This window comes from Piliocolobus tephrosceles, chromosome 18 (assembly GCF_002776525.5).
Source record: "Piliocolobus tephrosceles isolate RC106 chromosome 18, ASM277652v3, whole genome shotgun sequence".
NCBI classification, from domain to species: domain Eukaryota; kingdom Metazoa; phylum Chordata; class Mammalia; order Primates; family Cercopithecidae; genus Piliocolobus; species Piliocolobus tephrosceles.
The window spans coordinates 67,704,158-67,722,740 of NC_045451.1; the positions used below are offsets into that span (position 1 = coordinate 67,704,158).

Sequence of the window (18,583 nt, forward strand, 5' to 3'; positions counted from 1 at the left end):
CAAACTCACAGAAGCTGCTTGTTTCCGGGCCTGGCTGATGAGCAGTTTAATTTCTGATAGGTTTCTGCTCAGATTCTCTTCTAACATCTTCAAAGGCTTCAACCGATCAAACAAAAGGTTGGCTTGAGTTTCCACGTCTTTGACTTTTCTTCCAGCCAACAGAGCTAACAAGTACAAGAAGGCAAGCGGTGGCAAGAAAGTTGGGGAGAGGAAAAACAAGATAATTAATTGTTCATTAACAATGCACTGGGTAAAACACCACCCTAATAATCAAATTCATGACATTTTGGTACAAAGATGAAAACTGCACCAGTAGCATGCGTAGACTAAGGCCCTTTTCTCTATAAAGGCTAATCCAGACGTTGGCATACTGCTCCTTTTCAGGAATGTTGTGAACAATGCACCACTGTGTGCTTAGCTAGCTCCATGTCTGCATGACACAGACGGTCATGACTGGAAGGAAGGGCGCTGACATACTGGCCATGGTGGAGTCCTGCAGAAGCTGGTGTGTCTCTTGTAATGTGGTGTTGACCCTGGACAGGCTGGCAGATGTGCTCAGCAGCTCCTGGCTCAGCCCTGCCACGTCCCTCAGCGTGCTCACCGCGCTCTGGCTTGCAGACTTGGCCAGCTCTTTGGTTTTAGCTCCTTTGTCTCTTGTATCTAAAATAAATGTAAACACAAGCATGCATTTTTGGTGCTTACACACAGGGAAAAGAATAAAACTATAACAAATGTAATTTTGCACAGAAATACATTATTGTCGTATTACTGATGCTGAACACAAACTGAGGCTTGCTTGTTTGCTTTTTTTTCTTTCGGGTAGGGGTCAATGACCTAAGAGCTTCTTGTTTCTAATGGCAATATTAAAACTGCATATCTTATGCTCTACTATCCCCTTTTAGGGACAAATGAAATAATTTGTTAATACTTCTCTGGAATATGATTTCAGTACACAATGAGATCACAAAAGTAATGACCAATCGCTGTGTGATCTGCGTCTTACATCTTAATAAGCTAAATTTCTTTATTTGGGTCCTTTTCCATCACCCCCTTCTCACCTTCATGAAACATGTTCTCCACCTCCTTTCATGTCTGGATAATAAGGATTTGGATCCTAGTTCTGCAGTTAAGGTGGGAATGTCTTAAGTTACAGGAAGAGGTATTTGCCCATAGCATCAACTGGCTGCTAGAAGTAACAGCAGAATAAAGCCTAAACAGCCACTCAAGGTACATTAGAATTCAGTTATTCTAGAAAATCTGGGTGAGGATTTTTAAAAGACACTGTCATTCATTTTTGAAGCATTTAATCACAAGTGGGGCAAAACATTTACAGCAGAAAAAGCTGGAAAAAGGGCATACAGGTGGCCTTTTTACTTTTCTTGCAACTTTTCTGTAAGCTCAAAATTATTTTCAAATAAAAACGTTATTAAGCATTTAGTCGAAATATACCATGGCATCCTTATAAAAAAAGAAAAGGAAAAAAAAAAATCTTCCAGATCAGAAAATGCTTCCTTGTTTCAAGGTAAGAAGTAAGCCCAATGCAGCATGCCCAGTTTCCGCAGGTAACTTCCATGCTTACAAACAGAAACCCTGCAGACAGAAGGACTTTGGGGCTTCTTGTTTTTAATGGCTTTAAAGCACTTTACAGTGCTCCTTTGAGCACTTTATAAGACTTTTTCAAAAGATGCTTATTAAACAGAAAAGGAGGATGGGCACAGTGGCTCACGCTTGTAATCCAGTATTTTGGGAGACCAAGGCAAGAAGGTTGCTTGAGGCCAAGAATTCAAGGCCAATCTGGGCAACATAGCAACACCTGGTCTCTATAAAACAATAGAAACTTTAGAAGTAAAAAAACAACAAAAGAACAAAAGAGAAGTTTGAGGTGCAGCACAATTCATTTGTATTACACTTAAAAAAATTATCCTATTTAAAATTTTCAAGAATACCACATTTCTAAACCATCAGTATTAAAGTGATCAGTATGCCTAATGTTTTACTGCCTCACTAAGGAAGACGGCCAAGCAAGCAGTCTTCAGTTTGCCACCCTGATAATGAATCTGGCATTTCCCCCTGAGGCAGGTAAAGCACATTCCAGCTTCTTCACTTGCTGACTTCTTTCAATGGTCCTTCTTCCTCTAAGCAATGTGTCAAGCATTTCAAAAGTAAGCAATTCGGATGGTACTATGCAATCTCTGTTTTTAAGACTATAAATTCTAGCAGTTTGATGCCAGTATTGTGATGTTATTTTAAAAACCAATGATTTTCATTTCTAAATCATATTCCTTTCCAAGTAAAAATTTCGTCAATCTTAGTCTCATTTTTGAGCTAGAGCCTTGACCAGTCTTGAGGCAGGACTTCCTTATGCTCCTGAGTGATGCTTTTACAGTGAGAAGACATGATTTAAAGAAGAATGTCCTTTCCACTTACCTTCAGGAATTGCTCTGAGTATCAAGACTGATTCGTTGGTCTGCCGGGTAATTTCAACAGCATTCTCTTGAAATCTGTTTGTCTTATTTCTCAGTTCACTCAGTTCCAATGCAATAACTATTTAAAGGGAGAAAAATGTTTCCCTTCAGGTTAGCCTACTAAAAGGTTGCCTAGGCAACAGTTTTGTCATTCTTGACCATCTACAGAATTCATAGCTTTCTAACGAGACTCCCAATATTGACAGTTTTTCCAGCAAGACTGAGCAACATTCATTATAGAAATTAAGAGTGTGGGCCGGACGCGGTGGCTCACGCCTATAATCCCAGCACTTTGGGAGGCTGAGGTGGGTGGATCACGAGGTCAGGAGATTGAGACCAGCCTGGCTAACACGGTGAAACCCTGTCTCTACTAAAAATACACACACACACACACACACACACACACACACAATTAGCCAGGCCTGGTGGCAGACGCCTGTAGTCCCAGTTACTCGAGAGGCTGAGGCGGGAGAATGGCGTGAACCCGGGAGGCGGAGCTTGCAGTGAGCCGAGATCCTGCCACTGCACTCCAGCCTGGGCGACAGAGCAAGACCCCGTCTCAAAAACAAAAAACAAACAAAAAAAAACAACAACAACAAAAAAAAGAAATTAAGAATGTGTTTCTAGCTTGCTCAATCATTTTCTCTACTTCGCTTGTTGACTTTCTCACTAATATTTCTACTTAAATTTCATGTCCAATTTTACTAGAGCTCAAGGACCAACAGCTGTGTTTAAGTCACTCAGTCTTAATCAGATGCACTAACTTTCTATCCCCATCTGAATCTTGGTCACCTTTCTCCTCTGGGTTGTCAAACCCCTAAGGTGGGCTCCTACCTGGGAGTCTTCCTCATAGTCTCCCACCTGCATCTCTGGCCAATCCTCCATTCCCTTCTATTCCCTTCTGGCCACCCAACTGGAACTGAACTCAACCTCCTTCTCAAGTTTGATCACAGCTTTTACTTTTAAAATTTCTGTTCGTAACATACAATCACATTTTGATTTTGAGCACATGGTGAAAACATAGAATTTTAATTGCCAGCAAGCTCCCTATTTCACTATGCATGAAGTACCTCTAGTTGTACAGACTGAAATTACAGCCCTTCAACACATTATGCATTTTCAATACTGTGAGGTGACAACATAAATTTTACATTGTGTCACTCAATGAGAAAAAAGAGTTATGCACATATCCAAGCCTTTGGTTCAGACAGTTGTGGAAGGATCCAGTGTTAGACTTGGAAGTAAGTCACCTGTAAAGGGAATGAGCTGTGAATCTGGCCCACTATTTACTCCTCCAGAAATCTTGGTATTTTCGATCTATTAGAATATATTAAGATGAAAAGCATGTTATTTGTTATTTAAAGAGTATGCCTACATAGTTTCTCTTACATAACAGATTCCTGATGCCATTTTGGTTTATGTTTATTGGATGGATTGCTCTTACGTATGCCAAGTCACTCTTTCTTGAAACTTTAGGACAAATTAACTGCATAGATACTTTTTGAAAAATGGCTAAATCAATTATTATTTAATGTAATAATTATTAAATGAGAACCTACCATGAGTCTAACATGGTATTAGTCCCATGAGAAAGGTAAAACAAATATCAAGCATAATATATCTCCTCCAGGAAAAATAAAGGAGCGCACACAATCAAAGATAACCCAACAGACACTGGGAAGAACAGTGAAGGCTCCAAGCTAAGGCGATGAGTGGAGGATTAAGGACAGGTTAAAGATAGAGATGCCTGCACAATAAAGAAACAGATATCACTAGAATAAAAACGCCAAATTATATGAAGTTTATGTGATAGGAAGTTTATATGATAGGAAAGTTTATATGATAGGAAATTGGAATATAAATAGGACATAGAAATCCTAAGCCTCAAGTTGCTGCATGCAAAGAGAACGTTCTTAGAGGTTGCTCAGCAAGATGCTCAGGCTCACTCTGCCTGTCTACACCGTCCGAGCCACACGCTGACCTGGAAGCTTCCTGCTGAGGTTGTCGCCTTCATTTAGAAATCTGGAGCTGCGCCGCACGGCCGCTTTCCCATTAGAAACAAGGGATTCTGAGAGCTGGAAAACAGAACCGCTTAAGCATGGTGAGAGCAGAGCAGATGGAGTCCTGCTGGGGAGGGAGGAAGTGACTCCATCACAGTGTAGCTCCCAGCCACATTCCCAGTAAGAAAATCAGTCAGGTACCAGGTAGGGACAATTTCACATGGCTAAGGCAGGAGAACACAAAGACATTTTTAAGTAGATAAGGAAGGAAACCAGCCATTCAATAAAGATTTTCACCACGGTTAAAGAAAAACGTTTCCAGTAGGTATCAAGTAGCATTATCATTTTTAGCTCAAGGAAACGTGAGATTGTTCTCATCTCTATGCTAGTTTCTAGTCTGTATAAAGAAGTATTTATGATCTTAAAAAAATTAAAGCACAGATCACATGATGACAGAAGCCAGAAACAGATTCCACCAGAAAAGAATGTTAATAGGCAGAAATGGAGGCCACTGAATCTCTGTTCAAACCGGGTACAGAACAATCTCCCACAGAGCCCAGAAAAAGAAGCCCATGGCATTTCCTACCAGGCTTATCTCAGTCACAGTCCTGTGAGCATCTTTGGCCAGTTCTTCCGATTCTTCGATCAGGTTCTGGATGTTGTAACGGACATAGGTTGCACCGGTGGCATTCAGGGACACATTTCTGACGTTTTCAAGGCCACTATCAAAGCAGCATATTTAGATACGTTATAATAAGCTAAATCAAACTTGCCGATTCACTCACAAAAATCAAAAATGCCTACTAGTCTTGAAAGCCTCCTATCTTCTTCCCCCTTAGAAGAGTATCATCCACAAAAAATAACAACCTGTGGGTTCCCATGTGACTTCAAAAGCAGTCCTTGCGAAGCCATAGCCACTTTGTCATAATAACACTCAGAACTGCTATTTAATCAATACCCAAGAAGAGGCTATTGCTGTTTCCCTTAGACAACCATTCATCACTTTCCACAAGCTGCCCTCAGCATTCCTCAATCTCTGTTCCAACCCCCTGTGCATGTCTGGGGTGCCGTTGCATGTTTGCATTGGTTATATACTCCCTGCAACACATTTCTTAACCTCCAAGAAGTGTTCCTAAGCATACCTGAGGCCGCTGAATCTTATCCCTCAAATGGCATGACAATTTTACAAAATTCACTAGAAATTCTGGAGGAAGATCAGCTAATATTTCAATCAGCTCAACATCATTCTAACAAGTGGGCACATCACTTAGGAACTTGGTAACTGGTCATGGCACAAGGTCATCCAGTGCTCTCGATCTTGAAAATGAAGTCTGGCAATGGGCACATCTTTGCCTGCTGAGTAACTCACTTCGTTTTCTTTCCAAGGTTATTGAGTCGGGCAATTCCCAGACCAAGTATTAGCAGTTATTGCTTGTTACTATTGGACTGGCAAAATTCTATGATTTATAAATAAGATATAATCATTCAACTTCGTGTTATTACAACAAATTGCTTCTACTAGTCATGCAAAGTAATAAAGATTTTGTTTTAGCTAGGTATGGAGTCGGAACATGTTTTTCTCTTTGGGGGAGATAATGAAAACTCATGAGAAGAGAGAAGCTAGTATCTAATGCCATTTTCCACTACTGATCCCTAAGACATATTAGGAAGCAGTACTCAGTTTAGTATGTAATTTATGCAATATTCTATCATATCATTTTTAATTGCTTTTGTTGTGTGAACTAATCTTTTATGTCAGCATTTTTCAAATAAGGAGATACGCATCTTTCCCTTTCCACAGAACATGCACACACAAGAACATACATCTTCCCAGTGTGGTCAGCCTTGTCATCCATAATGCATAGCAAATTTTAAAGAAAGAAATTTACCAATTAACTCACAGTATTGTGTAAATCACTGGTAACACCTAAAACTTCATGTCCCACATTTGCTGCACATTAGAATCACCTTAGGGTTTAAAAAACAAATCACAAGACCCAGGCTACATCCCAGTCCCAATAAGTCACAACCTTTGCGGGGAAGGCAGCTAAGGAACAAAGGCATTGGTGTCTTAAGAAGCTCCCCAGAAGATTCCAGTGTGCAGACAAGTTTGAAACGGCTGGCTAAAATTGTGCTTCTCATTTTAAGGCATTTTTAGCAAGTTGAGTACACATTTTTTAAATATCCAAAAAATACAAGTTAAAGTAACTGTATTACAATGGCAGACTTTCAGGCAGTAGAAAATAATTGGAGGTGGTATCTCTCAGGGATTGGAAAAGAGACCCTCACACTTCTATAGGTAGAGAGTGGGCAGCTACATCCTCCAGCCAAATAACAAACTTCAAAAAGGCCGGATCTGTAAAGAAATTAATAACCTCATTCTGTCCCACCTGCAACCTAACAAAGCCCTGAGCACTCAGTAGGTGCTTAATAAAGACCTGATGGCTTGAAACTGTAGCATACTATCTTTTTTTTTTTTTGAGACGGAGTCTCGCTCTGTCGCCCAAGTTGGAGTGCAGTGGCGCAATCTCGGCTCACTGCAAGCTCCGCCTCCCGGGTTCACGCCATTCTCCTGCCCCAGCCTCCCGAGTAGCTGGGACGACAGGCGCCTGCCACCATGCCGGCTAATTTTTTGTATTTTTAGTAGAGACAGGTTTCACCATGTTAGCCAGGATGGTCTCGATCTCCTGACCTCATGATCAGCCTGCCTCAGCCTCCCAAAGTGCTGGGCTCATAGGCGTGAGCCACCGTGCCTGGCCGCATACTATGTGTTTTAAGTCTTGTCCCTTTATTTGCATTTTTCCTTCAGATATGTAGGCCAATGGTAAACTATGTTAGCAGACACGAGGTAATCCAACTTGCCAGGTAAATAAAACAGGAGTGCTCATTTTTACACAAAGGAAGAGTGACCCATCACTGTGAAAAAAACGTCCATCTTTGTTTTCTCTAATCAATAGATTGCAAACTCTTGAATTCCCACAAAGGCGTGTTCCTACCTGTCCAGAACATCTGCTAGTCTCTGGAACTCAGCGGCATGGTCCTCAGCTCTGTAGACCAGGTCAAGTGCGTTCCTTTGGGACATGTGCATGACCAGGTCATCTACATGGTGTCTGACTTTGGCAGACCATAAAAGTAGCGTATCCTGGTGATGCTCTAAGTGCTACATGGAGAAATTAATACTGTAAATATATGCACATCTATTTAATAACAGATATATGTGCATATAGACAAGATGTGTGAAGATTCTTTAAAAACTGTATTGTGGCCATGCTGAGTGGTAACTTACCTCTAGAGCATCTTGTACAGCATCTGTTTGTGCAGCAGCAGTATCTATCAGTCCTCTTCCTTGGGCAATGAGCTCTGAGGTCAGATTTTGTTCTTCTTGAACATGTAGCTTTTTATCCTGCAGCAGAAATGGCATTTTAAGGATGTTTCATAAAAGCAACTCTGCTTCTGACCTTTGGCGCCTAATGCTATGTGCAGAAGTTAGTGCATGGGACTCACTTTTATTTTATTTTATTTTATTTTTTGAGATGGAGTCTCATTCTGTTGCCAGGCTGGAGTGCGGTGGTGCAATCTCGGCTCACTACAACCTCTACCTCCCGAGTTCAAGCGATTCTCCCGCCTCAGCCTCCCGAGTAGCTGGGACTACGGGCGCGCACAACCACGCCCAGCTAATTTTTGTATTTTTAGTAGAGACGGGGTTTCACCATGTTGGCCAGGATGGTCTCGATCTCCTGACCTCATGATCTGCCTGCCTCCGCCTCCCAAAGTGCTGGGATTACAGGCGTGAGCCACCTGGCCAGACCAGGGCTCACTTTTATTTGCTTACGTTGGAGTATTTTGTTCCCCGTTATAATTGAGAAGGAGCGAGAGAGTGAGACTCACACTGTATTCTCTCAGGTTAGCATTGACCATGAACAGCAGGTGGTTGCTTTCCTCGGTCTTTGCCTCGGCTTCCCTCACAAGCACCTCAGCTGCCTTTAGTTCACTGTTGTGCTTTGAAAGGAGGTGGCTTGCTGCTTCTTTCAATACCTCCAATTCTTCCAGCGGCTTTTGGTAATTTTCCTGAATTTGTGACAATAAATCTTCAGCAGCCCTGATAAATATGAATGGTTCACATAGTAAGTAAATGAACAATAAAACTCCTATCTCTGAAATAATAGTGGAAAAAATTTTTACATATTTATGCCTAGTCTCTTTTTGAAATTTTAAGTGATACATCATAACTTCTTAAGAATGGAAACAATTTTTCTAAGATAGCTACTGGTATGGCAGGTTTATATTTTATCCTTAACAAATTGTCTTTTTTTTTTAAGTGGTGCATCTCACAGATACATTTATTCATGCCAGGAAGTAAACGGTACTTATACAAGTGCACAGTGACCTTCCATGTTCCCATACAGTTTGTTGAAATGTACGGGCACAGTGACCTTTCATCTCAGGTGTATTTCAAGTTAAGCTGGTTAGGATGACCATGAGCAGGCACAAGCCTTGAAGATTTCAAAGCTTTATTTCTTTTTTTTTTTTTTTTTTGAGAGAAGTCTCGCTCTTGTCCCCTAGGTTTCAGTGCAATAGCTTGATCTCAACTCACTGCAACCTCTGCCTCCCGGGCTCAAACGATTCTCCTGCCTCTGCCTCCCAAGCAGCTGGGGTTAAGGTGCCTGCCATCACACCCAGCTAATTTTTGTATTTTTTAGTAGACAGGGGTTTGGGTTTCACCATGTTGACCAGGTTGGTCTCAAACTCCTGACCTCAGGTGATCTGCCCGCCTTGGCCTCCCGAAGTGCTGGGATTACAGGCGTGAGTCACTGTGCCCGGCCCAAAGCTTTACTTCTTTCATCAGCTCTGATGATTTTATAAATGATGAAGGTCATTAAACCCCTCCTCCCCAAATTTCCTGGTAAACTGGGGTCCAGTGGGCTTTGTGAGAATCTGAACACTTAAACTTTCTAATACATTTTAGTAATGGAATTAAAAAAGATCATCTCCATGAATCTGGATTCAGGAAATTGGGACAACATTCTGTGTTGATGGGAACTGCCATCTTTCATTATATATAATACAGCAAGAAATTGAAAGAAGGCTATTCAGTGAGTTTACCAATTTATATATATGGTAAAAGGATTTTCTGCAGCTAGTTAAGAAGAAGCAGATTTCATAAAAGCTTTCAAATTCAAAGTGACAAAAAGATATGATTTGTACCATAGATAAACGCAAGCTTTAGAATATCAAACGATTTTTTTCCTATGCCTTTATAAATATGCCATCAAATTGCTTATTTAAATCAATTTTGAATTTATAGCTGCATAGAATAATAAAATTTCATGCTACAAATCCTTGCAGTGGTGGGGAATATCCTATGAACTCTTCATTTCAATTTGTCAGGAGAACTTTGAAAAATTCTATGGAAAATGCCTTGTAAAACGCCCTCAGCTTTCACAGGTGTCAGATTACTGGGTTAAGACACGATCAAAAACATTTGTCAAGGATATAAATTTGAACTCTGACATTATTAGAATAACATCAGGACTTATAATTTTTAATGATATACTGACAATTTTTAACGATAATAAAGACTTTGCATTATGAGCAGGCAACAAGAACTAAAACACATACATAAGAAAACACGAATAAATCCAAATATATTTCTAATGTCTGATCATGAATCTGTTATTCCTTTTATTAAATAAGATAGCTCTCTAAGAAAATTTAAAATAAATTAGCCAGGTGTGGTGGCGCATGCCTGTAGTCCCAGCTACTCAGGAGGCTGAGGTAGGAAAATCGCTTCAGCCTGGGAGGTGGAGGTTGCAGTGAGCTGAGATCGTGCCACTGCACTCCAGCCTGGGTGACTGAGTGAGACCCTGTCTCAAAAAGAAAAAAAATAAAGTTCAAAATAGAAACCAAATTTTCATCTATAAGGTGACTCTACTATCTAAACTACAATCACGTGGATGACATACTCCTCAATAACTTGAACAAAATTAAGCAACAACAACAACAAAAAAACCCACTCAGCACTTCACTAGCTTCTTCTAGCAAAATTAACAGAGGAAACTGGTATTTCCCAAACTATGTTCCTCTGCAACACCAGTGTCCCAAGAACTGCCAGGCAGATTCCTTGAACAAATATTCCAGGGTGAAAGAAGCGTAGCTGGATCCTCCACGGGGCTGCTGACTGGCGTACTAAAAGCTTTGAGAAGACCTGCGGTACAGAACTTGTCTCTCCTTAGCAGACACTATGTCATGGAATGTGCTTCTTTAATGAAGTATCTTTGGTCGGTCACGGTGGCTCACGCCGGTAATCCCAGCACTTTGGGAGGCCGAGGCGGGCAGATCTCCCGAGGACAGGAGTCCAAGACCAGCCTGGCCAACATGGTGAAACCCTGTCTCTACAAAAATACAAAATTACAAAAATTAGCTGGGCATGATGGCGGGCACCTGTAATACCAGCTACTCAGGAGGCTGAGGAGGGAGAATCACCTGAACCTGGGAGGCGAAAGTTGCAGTGAGCTGAGATCGCGCCACTATACCCCAGCCTGGGAGACTATAAAAATAAATAAATAAATAAATAAACATATTTTAATAGGTCTGAGATACCAGCATGGAAATCATCTGAAAAACAGCTACAAACGAGAATCCAAAGTGTGTAGTAAAGAGTCAACGTGGCGGGCTGGAGGCCGCCCTCCTTTGAAAGGCCTGCTGGTGAGGTGGGCTGTGTTCCCACAGATCCCTAACTGCTAAGAGTAGCTCACTACCTGGGCTGTTTGTGCAAGCAACATGCTTGGTGCTGAACACCTGCTTTCCTTCTGGGAGTGGAGTTTTGCTACGTGCTAGGCAGAGGGTGCCTACCAGTACAGCTCTAACAAAATGCCTGGATAGAGAATCTCTGACAGGCTTCCCTGGGCAGAAACATCACACACATGTTGCTGCATTTTTCTTGCTGGGGGAGGATCGCTCTCTGGGATCCCCACGTGGGGAGAGGACTTCATGGATTCCTCCAGACTCTGCCGTGTCCTTCTGTCCCATCTGGCTGGACCTCCTTAATAAATCTTAGCCGTAAGTACAGTTATATGCTGGATCCTGGGGGTCCTGGTGAAACTCTGAATGTGGTGTTAGTCCTGGAGACCCCCAACCCACCATGAAAAGCAGTCGGTCTGTGAGCTAAACTTCTCATCTATGTGATTGCCATGCTTCAGCACGAACCACCAATTTTCTAAGAATTATCATTAAAAAGCAGATAATTCCTAAAATAATCCATGTAATTTGAAATGGCACATATATGGGGATTATCTATGGAAAATTGGAAAGTGGAGGCCAGAGAATACATTTTAAACTCTTGACTTTAAAAAAAAAAGTCTCTTTAGTAAAATTTTTACTTACAAATTAGAGAGATCAGAAATCTTATTAATAACTTTATTCCAAGTGAAACCGTAACGGCAGTGACACAGAAAGGGGTCATAGAGGCCGTCGCCAGTAGGGGAGGGTCAGGAGGCACTGAGGGCAACAGGTGCAGGTGGGGGCTGGCCCTGCCTCTCCCCCTCCTTTCAGGCTTTCCAACCAGGTCTTCCCAGGAACCACCCCCGCTAGAGGCGGCGCTCTAGGGCTGGGCTCCGCTCCCTAACCTTCCTCAGCCACCCACACATCTGAGTTGCTGGGGAGCTTGTTAAGGATGGAGAGACCCAGGCCCGCCTTGCAGATCCTAGGAAGGTTAATATTTGTTCAAGGAATCTCCCTAGGAGTTCATGGGACACTAGTGTTGTAGAGGAACATAGCTTGAGAAACACCAGTTTCCTCTGTCAATTTTGCTAGAAGAAGCTAATGAAGAGTGCTGGGGTTTTTTTGTTTTGTTTTGTTTTTGGTGGTTAACCTTGTTCAAGTCATTGAGGACTATATCATTTCATGTGATTGTGGTTTAGACAGTAACATCATCCTATAGATGAAAATTTGACCTCTATTTTAAACTTTCTTATTGTATTTAAAGTACATATTCAGAAAATAAACTTTCCCCAAACGGACCAGGAGTTTCCAGTGGGCAAAAGGCTCTATTGTTCCCCTGTATGTCCCCAACTCCTGGCACAATGCCAGGGTTCAGGTCACTTTGCTGAATGAATGAATGAATGAATGAATGAATGCACTGATCTCAGATGGGTAACGGCGGGAAGAGACAGCCTCACAAAATGATTCTCTAGGATCTGCAGGGTGGGCCTGGGAATCTCCATCCTTCACATGCTCCCCACCAACTCAGATGCATCGGGGGCTGAGGAAGGTTAGGGAGCAGAGTCCAACCCAGGGGCGTCACCTCCAGGGTGGGCAGGTCCTGGGAAGACTTGGTTGGAGATGCCCAAGAGGAGCCCATCTAAAGCCTCAGTGTGCAGTCGGGGCTGCAGGACTAACGTTCAGCTTGGCTTCTGTGACCACTGCCCATGGCCTCTCAAAGTCGATGCAAACTTCAGCTGAGCTTCTTTGGCTCCAGTGTTCCCTCGCTCAATGGCTCTCCACCGATGCTAGACTGAGATCTCGTTTCCCTGCCCCTGAAAGGCCCTCGATGTCTCTAACTGTCCAAATTCCACCCGCCCATCTTTTATGGACTGGGTCTCAAATGGTGCTTCCTTTTCTTCTGGGTGGGAAAATAATAGAGTTGAGACTCAAACAGATTTAGGTTTGTGGTCAGGTTTCATATTGTCCTAGAGGCTTAATTAACACAGGGCAAGTTACTTATATTCTCTGGACCTCAGTTTCCCCAACTGGATTCTCCCCTACCTGGAAAGACAGATGATCACAGAGCACAATGTAAGAAGAGAAGTTGGCACTCTCCTGGCACAGAGGAGGGGCTCCACAGACAGCTGCCCACGCCCATCTCCTGGCACCACACCCTCCTCTCATTTCCCCCCAAGGCCTTTAGATCCTAGTTCTCTCAGAGCCCTTTCCAGGCCCTATTATTCTAGTAATTAGATTACTAGTCCTCTCTCCAAACTCCACCCAACTGTGAACACCTCCTTTTGTTTTTCACCTAACAAATCAACAACGTCAAAAATTATGTTCTACGATGAAAAAAGCCACATACTCAACCCTCTAGTTTGTTGCTGGGGGCAGTGCACATTGTTTTTAAAAAATATTTTTAAAAATTATTTGGAAGCACATGTTAGGAATCCTCAAAATGCAAATTCTTTGACTAAATAATTCCACTTCTTCTTCTTTTTTTTTTTTTTTTGAGACGGAGTCTTGCTCTGTTGCCCAGGCTGGAGTGCAGTGGCATGATCTCAGCTCACTGCAAGCTCCGCCTCCCAGGTTCAAGCAATTCTCCTGCCTCAGCCTCCTGAGTAGCTGGGACTACAGGCGTCCACCACCACGCCTGGCTAAGTTTTGTATTTTTAGTAGAGACAGGGTTTGGCCTTATTGGCCAGGCTGGTTTTGAACTCCTGACTTCAGATGACCCGCCTGCCTCAGCCTCCCAAAGTGCTGGGATTACAGGTGTGAGCCACCGTGCCCAGCCAATAATTCTACTTCTTAATATCTACCCTGATAATAATCTGAAATACAGAAAAAGACAAGATATATACAGTATAAACAAATATTTGATATTTCAATATAGAAAAATATATAAAATATTTGCATAAGAAGTCCATCACAACATAATTTAAAATAGCAAAATATTAAAGTTTAAATATCTCACAGGACTATATCATTTCATCTGATTATAGTTTAGACAGTAAATTCAAGAATAAAGTTTTAATGAAGTATCATGTAACTATTTATAACAGCACTTCAGACATTCATTACAACCTGGCAGAGAGACAGCCTGTGCTAGTATATCAAGTAATACCTGTATGGAAATTCTAAGATAAAACCAGAAAGGAAACTCCAAACTCCTTGTGACTGTATGTAGGAATGCTTTGTGATCTCTGTGTCACTTCACAACATGGGTTTCAATGTAACTGTACTTTTGTATAGAATTGAGTTCAATTATTCTGACATAACATTGACCTGTCTTGGAGTTCATGGTATTGGTGGCCACCAACGATTTTTTTCTATGAGAGTTTACTGCCTTGTCCTTGGTCTACAGTACCACGAGGCTCTGCTGTTTGTGCTAGGTGGAAACATCCCAGAATCATAGAAAAGGACAGAAGCTACTGCATGATAGCACAAAGATAGATTATACTGGCTGCACAGATTACACCTTTCTATATTTGGAGGAGTCAGTAACCACCTCTTCATTTATGACCACAGGGCCCCTTCTCCTCTCTTAGGATATTCCATTCCCAGTGAGCACTTTTCTTCCAGGATGCCTCCTTCTCCTTCGGAGATAGCATGCAAGTTTTTCTCTCCACTTGGTTGCATTGTGAACGGTAATTGGGAACTTACTTGAGTTCAAGGGTGGCATTTTGGTGCAACTGTGTGAAGTCTCTTCTCTGCATGATTTCCAGCAAAGATGTCCCATTCTGTTGCATGCTCTGAAGCGTAGAATTGGGTAGCAGGAAATCTTCGTCCAAAGTCTGATTTAAAGTTGTCTTTTCAATAATTTCTATGGAGAAAATTCACCGATTATTTAATAAGCCTCTGAAAAGTGGCTAGTAGCAAGCGAAAAACTTAGAAACTTCTCTGCTGAGGACTGCTCTGTTTCCCTAAGCTGAGTTGGACCTCCATGCCAGGCCAGGCCACCTGGTGTATCCCAATGTACTCTGTACATCCCTTAACTAAACATCCATGAACTTGGGATTACTGACCTATTTCAAAGTATTTCCATGCACCAATAAACTCTCTAAAGGCAGGCACATGGTGTCAACCTCACCATTTCCTCGTACCTGGCAGAGACATCTGCACATGAAAAATAAATGTTCTCAATAAATATTTACTACATAAATAAACCACCAATGCTTGATCCTACTTTTTTTTATTAAACATAATTTGTTCTAATAATTTCCTTACCTTTTGCCCTATAAAGTCTGATTTGCATTGGATTCTGTACTTTTTAAGCCCTTACACTATAATTTGAAAAGAGTGATCACATGTTTCTGGTAGCTGGAAAATTGAAAACAGCATGCTAAAAGCCACAGCACACCCAATTGAGAAATGATTATTCTAATATGATGGATACACTTGGTACCAAACTGAAGTCCCAAATACCGTCAGCTCCTATTCTGGGCAAATGGATGGGGAGCTACCATACTAACTTTACCATAAGGGGGCTTGAGAATTAGGATCTGGCGGGGCGCGGTGGCTCAAGCCTGTAATCCCAGCACTTTGGGAGGCCGAGACGGGCGGATCATGAGGTCAGGAGATTGAGACCATCCTGGCTAACACGGTGAAACCCTGTCTCTACCAAAAAATACAAAAAACTAGCCGGGCGAGGTGGTAGGCGCCTGTAGTCCCAGCTACTCGGGAGGCTGAGGCAGGAGAATGGCGTAAACCTGGGAGGCGGAGCTTGCAGTGAGCTGAGATCCGGCCACTGCACTCCAGCCTGGGCGACAGATCGAGACTCCATCTCAAAAAAAAAAAAAGAGAATTAGGATCTAAGTTTCAAGTGTAATGCAGAAAATAAAAAAATAAATATGCAATTTTTAAAGCTAAAACTCTCAGTGAAAGACTAAAGCTTACACATTTCAGGATCCCCAAACTATTGCAGTCCCTCTGGTTCCAGAAAGCCCAATACAAGAGATATACATCTATTCGTATGTTTAAAAGAGCGACAGTGACTTCTTACTAGATAAGGACAGACACTTGAAACTAGACGCTGCGCACACTACCTGTGATGTTCATCCGCAACTTCTCAATGGCTACGGCCAAGTCTTGACTCTCCTTGAAGATTCTCTCAGTTGCCCTATTCACCTTTTCGGTACTTGCTAACATTCTAGTGAGCTGGTGGAAAAATAAAGTCTCAGATTAGTTTGACTTTAAGGAGTCTGACTTTAAATAACATGCAAACTTTAGTATTCTGTGGTTGTCGCCTATCAGCAACAACATATATTCCAGAATATAGAGTAAAGATGAGCACTATCATGCAAGCTGAGGTTCACATTTTGGGTTATAAATGGACTCAGTAGTTAATGAAATAATCTACAACTCACTCAGCATAAGAAAAGATGGGTATGTTTTTAATTTTAAAAGCAGGCTAATTGTGTATTAAACTACAGATTCTCCTAGTGTCTATACTGTGAAGGCCCTCGATTCACTTTAAAACCCAAATATACAGAATATAGAAAGTAAACCTTACTGATTTGTGTGGCCTATGAAATGTTAGTCTCTAGGAGTTAACACGGAGTCAGTCAAGCTGATTTTAGACCTGATTCTGCTGTGGATAGGCCCAGACATCTCCAAGCACTGTCTGTAACACTTGGGAAACAGTAATGCTTACCTCCCGGGGCTGCCAAGAGAACTACACAAGACGAGAGCCAGGAAGTCAGCAGCCAGGAGGCTGACACTTAGCTGTCCTCAGCTGTTATTTTTACTGGGATTTTTACTATTTGTAAAAGGAAAGGTTGGTTGTAATTTCCAAGAATGTAAAGTAACTCAGACTGGGTCTAAAAGTGTTTTCTAGTCAAGACCAAGTAGAATCTTCTTTAATGGATACAGAGAATTTATTTTAATCAGCTTATCATTTCCAACCTAATGTTTGCTTGATGAGGTACTTAAACCCAAACTTAAACCCTTCAACTCTTTCCAAAACATCGTTAATTCTCAATTAACAGGAGCCAAACTATAGTTTCCAGGGTGATGTTTGTGTATGTGTGCATGTGTTGATGGAGATTAGACATCCATATGTATAGATACAGCATCACAGCAGATACAGAACATCGCAGTAAAATGTTCTGATTATTAACTAAGAACACACACACACACACACACACGCACATACAAAATTCATAAATGAAAAAATAGTAAATTTGACAGTAATCCTTCCTCACCATCTGCAGAGGGCAAGATTCCTTTTTAGGTCACTAAATGCCATTCCTGTCACAGGTTAAACAGAATAAATAATTCCCTGATGACATAAAAACAAGCTCACCTGCCACTCAGGGCCCTAAAATCAGAACCACCCCAATCTGAAGCCTGAAGGTTGCACAAACACCACGTCGTGAGGTCTGTGCGCTCCCTGCTCCACCCAGTAAGTTTCAGAGAGCATTACTGATGTTCAGTCCATGCTTTTGGGCTCACCATGTGCTTAGTTACTGAATGAATTTAGGAGAAGGAAGAAACCTCAGCGATCTTTTCATCCCTGCCCCACCCTTTGTTTCAGAGAAGAAAATGTAAGTCAGAGCCAAGAGGCTGCCCAACTGTGTCCTCAGCAGAGATGACAACAGACATTAAGTCGGGAGCCTTTTCCCAGTAAACCACAGAAACTGGCAGGGTCAAAACCAATTTGATGATTAAGTAACTGGAGCACAGCTCGTGGGAGGAAGAGGCTGGCATGATCTAATCAGAACCGTGCAGACAGCCCCAGGGCAATTGTTCAGGAGGGCTGATGGGAGGGACCGGGAGGAAGGTGGTTCATTATGGAAAGAATTTACCTTCTTTTGCAGGTTGTCCGTTTCTTCTGCAACACCTTCAAGCTTAATTCTTCCCAGGTCCTTTTGCATATTTTCTCTTAATAAAGATTCCTAGGAAGAATGGAGGAAATAAATTACAATGCTTCGCAGTAAAATGTTCTGATTATTAACTAAGAAGCACTTGTTATTTCCTTTTTGTTCACAGAAAGAAATTCTTCTTTTCTTGGAACTGTCATTAAAAAAAAAAATAGATCACATTTACTTAGGTTTCGATTATAGCGACATGATTCCATACTGCCATCCTTTGCATTATATTTTTGAAATAGATATAAATTTAAAATCTGGTGTGATAAGCAGAATCTGATACTGCTGCAATTCTCAGATAAAATTATGGCTTTATCTCAATAGCAGAGTCACACAAATTTAATTATAATTGCAACACCTAAGAAAAAAACGCCTTTAGGCTAAACTACAAAAGAATTCAATAAAGAAAGATTTATAAATACTAAAAATAAAGAAAAATAAAGTGCTTAATTTATGCCAACATCCTTCTAATTTCTTGTATGATTTTGTTTAAACCTTAAAACTCAATGAATACTTTACATAAATACAAAAAGTTACTTAAAGAAAA

The 18,583-nt window shown here is 41.5% G+C and overlaps 1 protein-coding gene across 1 annotated transcript in view; it reads right to left on the minus strand.

Annotated features, from left to right (window-relative positions):
* LAMA1 (laminin subunit alpha 1) overlaps window positions 1-18,583 on the minus strand; it is a 165,620-nt gene that overhangs the window by 34,855 nt on the left and 112,182 nt on the right. Inside the window, exons 34-44 of the mRNA XM_026456029.2 lie at window positions 17,974-18,063; window positions 16,213-16,324; window positions 14,831-14,990; window positions 8,354-8,564; window positions 7,752-7,868; window positions 7,462-7,625; window positions 5,052-5,187; window positions 4,447-4,540; window positions 2,428-2,544; window positions 478-660; window positions 10-164 (exon numbers count right to left, since the gene is read on the minus strand). Coding sequence (XP_026311814.1) covers window positions 10-164; window positions 478-660; window positions 2,428-2,544; window positions 4,447-4,540; window positions 5,052-5,187; window positions 7,462-7,625; window positions 7,752-7,868; window positions 8,354-8,564; window positions 14,831-14,990; window positions 16,213-16,324; window positions 17,974-18,063 — 1,539 coding nt within the window. The remainder of the gene's footprint in view (window positions 1-9; window positions 165-477; window positions 661-2,427; window positions 2,545-4,446; window positions 4,541-5,051; window positions 5,188-7,461; window positions 7,626-7,751; window positions 7,869-8,353; window positions 8,565-14,830; window positions 14,991-16,212; window positions 16,325-17,973; window positions 18,064-18,583) is intronic.